Source organism: Pygoscelis adeliae, unplaced genomic scaffold, assembly GCF_000699105.1.
Source record: "Pygoscelis adeliae isolate BGI_AS28 unplaced genomic scaffold, ASM69910v1 Scaffold224, whole genome shotgun sequence".
Lineage (NCBI taxonomy): Eukaryota > Metazoa > Chordata > Aves > Sphenisciformes > Spheniscidae > Pygoscelis > Pygoscelis adeliae.
This window is the reverse complement of record NW_008824657.1, coordinates 1,151,162-1,155,429: the sequence shown is the minus strand read 5'-3', so window position 1 is coordinate 1,155,429 and position 4,268 is coordinate 1,151,162. Positions and strand designations below refer to the sequence as shown.

Sequence of the window (4,268 nt, the reverse complement as noted above, 5' to 3'; positions counted from 1 at the left end):
GCAGGAATATAAAACCAGCCCTATAGCTACCCGGCGGTGTAAATTACCTACTCCTGATGTAGTTCTTACATGGGTTACTGTCTGTTTCTGCCTCCAAATCATCCAGTTTCTGGCTCTCTGATGCTTTTCAAGCCCCAGCAGTAAAGATCTCTACTGGTTCCAATTAACAAGCCAATGAGCCTTGCCACAGTCCTTGATTCCATAAGAACAAGCTCATATTATTCACCAACTGGTAGTAAAACACTTCACGTCAGGCAAGGGAGCGCACGTTGCTGTTACCAACTGAATCAGCTGGAAAAAGTGCACAAAACAGCTCCCCACCCTTTAGCATCCCGTTTCCAAAAGGCACTCGTATGAACAAGGAGTCTAAAGTACCAATGGAAACAAGTTTAACAGAGAAACTCCTTTCCTACCCCACACGTCACTTCACTCCTCCTTCAGCCGGCACGCAAAAGCTGGGAGACATCAGATTAACAACTTTGGCATAAGAGGTCTACGGCAAAATCTTACCGCATTAGGCAAGGAGCAAAAATATGGAACAGATCAACAAGCTGACATAGCCAGACAGTGATGCTACACCCATCACTAATTTCCTGACGGCTTTAGCTCCTGGGCAAACTGGCTGCAACCCATGGCTGCTCCATGCTGCTTTTCTAAATCACCCTCGGCACGGGCCGTTTATGGGAATGACCTTGGCTAGTGAACTGTGAAAGAATTCAAGTCCTCTGCTTGCTGCTCGGCAACGCAGGTACCCCCCTGATTTCACAGCCTCGACTGGCGATGTCACAGTGAGAGGGTAGGAAAGAGCACGCGACGTGAAAGTTCATCCGAGGAAGAGTAGTGACAATTGTGTAATTTTTTCTTAGAACGGACAGCTCTTCTCCGCTGCCTCCTTAAACTGCTGATGGGAAGGCGGAAGGGACAGAGCAGAGCTACAGAAAACTCACCGTGACAAACTGCGAGAAAAGCAAGCTATGACGAAACATAATATCCAGTTAATTCCTGTAAATTTTGTGAAATCGAGGGAAAAGGCAGATGGAGAATTTACACTGCAAATTGTGCTAGAATCATACAAAGGCACCGAGTCAGAGAAATGTATGCATTTAACACACCAGTTAATTAGTCCTTGACACTGACACATAAATAGAGTTTATTGCCCTGCAAAAAAATATTTAATATTTATTTGAAGACTTCAAGAGGTTGAGAACTCATCTTCAGTAGTTCCATCCATCTTCAGTGCTCCCACGTCGAACCACGATGCTTGCTTCTTACTAGCGTTAGCCTCAATTTACCTTTCAGCCATCGATTTTTGTTACACATTTCTCCGCTAGTACCAACTAGCCCTTTGCTACGTACGGTCACCCTGAAATAAGATTCCCAACAGAGGAGGAACTCAAGAATGGATTGTTTCTTACCGTCATGGCCCGAGTTGAGAAGATGCTCTCCCAGGTCACAGCCAAACACCCTTTCCTTCAGGATCCCCCGCTGTTTCAGTTTCTGTTTCGTTGGGCGCGACTTCATGAATGTACGAAGGAAGGTGATGAGCTTGCCGTGTTTTTTTGACACTGCACAACAAAATAAAAAAAAAACCCGCTTAATTTTAGATTTGGCTCAGTTAGGCGAGGCCAAGCGTAACACATTCTACAGAGCACGTAAGAACTGTAGTAACACTAATATCAATTATTTACAGAAACAGATTTTCCAAGGTCCGACACTAAACAGAGACTTGGCTTTTGTTCTAATCCTTGGCTAGTGCAGAAATAACAGGAGACAGCTGTAATGGAAGAATTTAACACAAAGACACATTTATCTGCAAAGCAGTTTCAGGTGGGAGCGTACTAAAGGACCGTCAGGGCCTATTGGATGGTGGGCAGCACCTGAGAGCTACAATTTTCATCTCTGGAAAAATGAACAAGGCTAAACTTACAAAACCAGTAATCTCACGTACGTTGACAAACACTGTATATAATCTACAAGCAGAAATAAATGCTTTGTTACTGGCTCTCATTCTAGTAATCTCAGGCGCCTCCAGAGCAAACGAATGACTAACATCATCTGAACTCAGAGGACGTGGAGCTCGAAGGGCTACAGGCTGCCCTTCCAGCACACCTGCGATTCTAATGAACCGCAGCCGCAGCTGTGGAGGTACAGTCCATTCCAGGGCATTATTGGCTCCCCGAGTCTTCTCAAGCCTCTGCAAGATAAAAGCATTACTGTCTTTGTTTTATTTCATAGAAAACTAAGGCGGCCGATTTGAAGAGATGCGGTTTATCCCCTCCAGAATAAATACAAGAAGTCTGCAAAGAGACGAGAACATAGCTCAGGAGCCATCCCTCCAAACCGCCTGCTCCGTTTCTCTACACGATGCTGCACGGTCCCTCTGTTAAGCTGGTGAAATCGGTCACTCCGTTAAAACCATCCGGTCCCGCTAAGGGGCATAACCCACAGCTGAACGAAATGGAGAGTAACACAGGGCAGAAGTGGGTGACACAAATAAATTCATGCAAATCGGGAGGAGAGGCTGCCCAGGGCTTTGAATGGGAAGCAGAACAATACCCTTGAATGTCAACTTTTCTTCCTGAGGCCCACTCTGAAAGCAAAAGGGCCCCAGCCTCCCCAACAAAAGTGCCATTGTATACATGATTTAAAAGCAGTTTAACTTCAACAGAAGAGCTCTATTGAAAAAAACAAATCACTAGGTATAAAAGGCTGTCCTTTGTGGGGAAGCCTTTACAGCTCCAGGAAGTTGTAAAGGCTCCTGCAGCACCGCAAGGCAATACCAGCAATCACTCTCCCCTGCTCCTGTCTCAGATCCCAGAGAGGAAAGACAACTGTGTATTTCACCTGCATTAAAACCGTAAGTACTGTAATCAAATTTCAGCAGAGAAACGCTATTTTGAACAAACAACAAAAGCAATGAAGACCCCTGCTGACAAAGGTGCGTCTCTTCAGTGTCACTACTGCTCGGTAACATGTACAGCCCCAAATTCTGCGAGCGGCTTTGGAAGTTGGGGCTCGGCAAAAAGAGAGGTTTATGCAGTAATGCTTCATACAGGCAGACAGGGTATTCTTTCACCAGACAACATGAAGAACCTTGTCCCAAGAACAAGGTTATGCCACGCTATGCTTCATGATGTTTTAATCCCTTTAAACAGCTGAGTATTTTTCCTTCTCTTTTACCAGGTATCGATGCAGTCCCTCTGTTTATAATAAACCTGATTCCAATGGCCTGAACATATTTCTATCCATGCGCGTAGAGTTCTGCTTTTGGATAAAGTCCCTTTTAGCAGCGTGACACCCCACTGATCTGCAGCAGCCAAATACATCTGAATACCTGAAATCCTAAAATCTCCAACAAAACCCCATGTCTGCATTCTCAACAACCAAACCCAAATCATTTACCGAAACGCAGAAGCATTGAGCATGACAAACTGCGGCTATGGGGGCTTTAGTTAAAGGGATGTTCTCAGTCTGACGGGGTTTTTTAATTACACACAATAAATGAACAGATTGTGCTGACATGCCAAAGTTAGGACAGATTTTGGTTGTATCCATCATCACAGTAAAGCAACGGCTCATTTATCATCTCTTATTAGCCCCGCTCAAGCATAAATGGAGACCGAGTCTCATCCTGACCTGTGTGGAATTTCAAAGGGTTCGCACCCTCGGGCTCCTGTGATAATGCTATTGGAGGGGACAGACCCAAGACAGACGCTTTTACAGCAGTCAAATAAACAGACAAATAAAGCAATTGCTAATACGTATGTATTCATTTGAATCATTTCACAGACTCCGTATACAGTTCTTCATGAAGTATCTTGCTTGACTTAATGAAAAATGAGTCCATCAGATAACGGATTTAAAATGGAGACAAACGCATTCAATTCCAGTACTGCAGAAACTCTACTAACGCTGGTGACCAGGTCAGCAAGTGACCTTTGGGTGTCACCTCAGGCATTAAAACCGGAAAAAGGTGCAATGAATACACTTCCATGATCCAAGGACGTACTTTGCTTGGAATTGAAACTTGTTTACATCTCTACCCAGAAAGGAAACCTGAGTTTTTAAAACTCAGTAAGTCTGCTCTGCCTTTAAGCCACTCGGTACAGGTTAAAATAATTGTCTTGTTTTCCGCATCATTGAGTAGACTCCTACAAACACGCTCCCATGGTGTACCGGTACAACAGTCCACAACACTGCCAGGGCAATGCCTGAGCAGGTTAAGTAACCAGAAATGCACTTATCAACGGCCTGTGGAAACATTTGCA

General features: G+C 44.5%; 1 protein-coding gene across 1 annotated transcript in view; it reads right to left on the bottom strand.

The window, feature by feature from the left end:
- ARHGAP32 (Rho GTPase activating protein 32) overlaps nucleotides 1-1,521 on the bottom strand; it is a 34,587-nt gene extending 33,066 nt beyond the window's left edge. Inside the window, exon 1 of the mRNA XM_009322594.1 lies at nucleotides 1,416-1,521. Within this exon, the coding sequence (XP_009320869.1) occupies nucleotides 1,416-1,521 (106 nt within the window). The remainder of the gene's footprint in view (nucleotides 1-1,415) is intronic.
- Nucleotides 1,522-4,268: the final 2,747 nt, after the last annotated feature.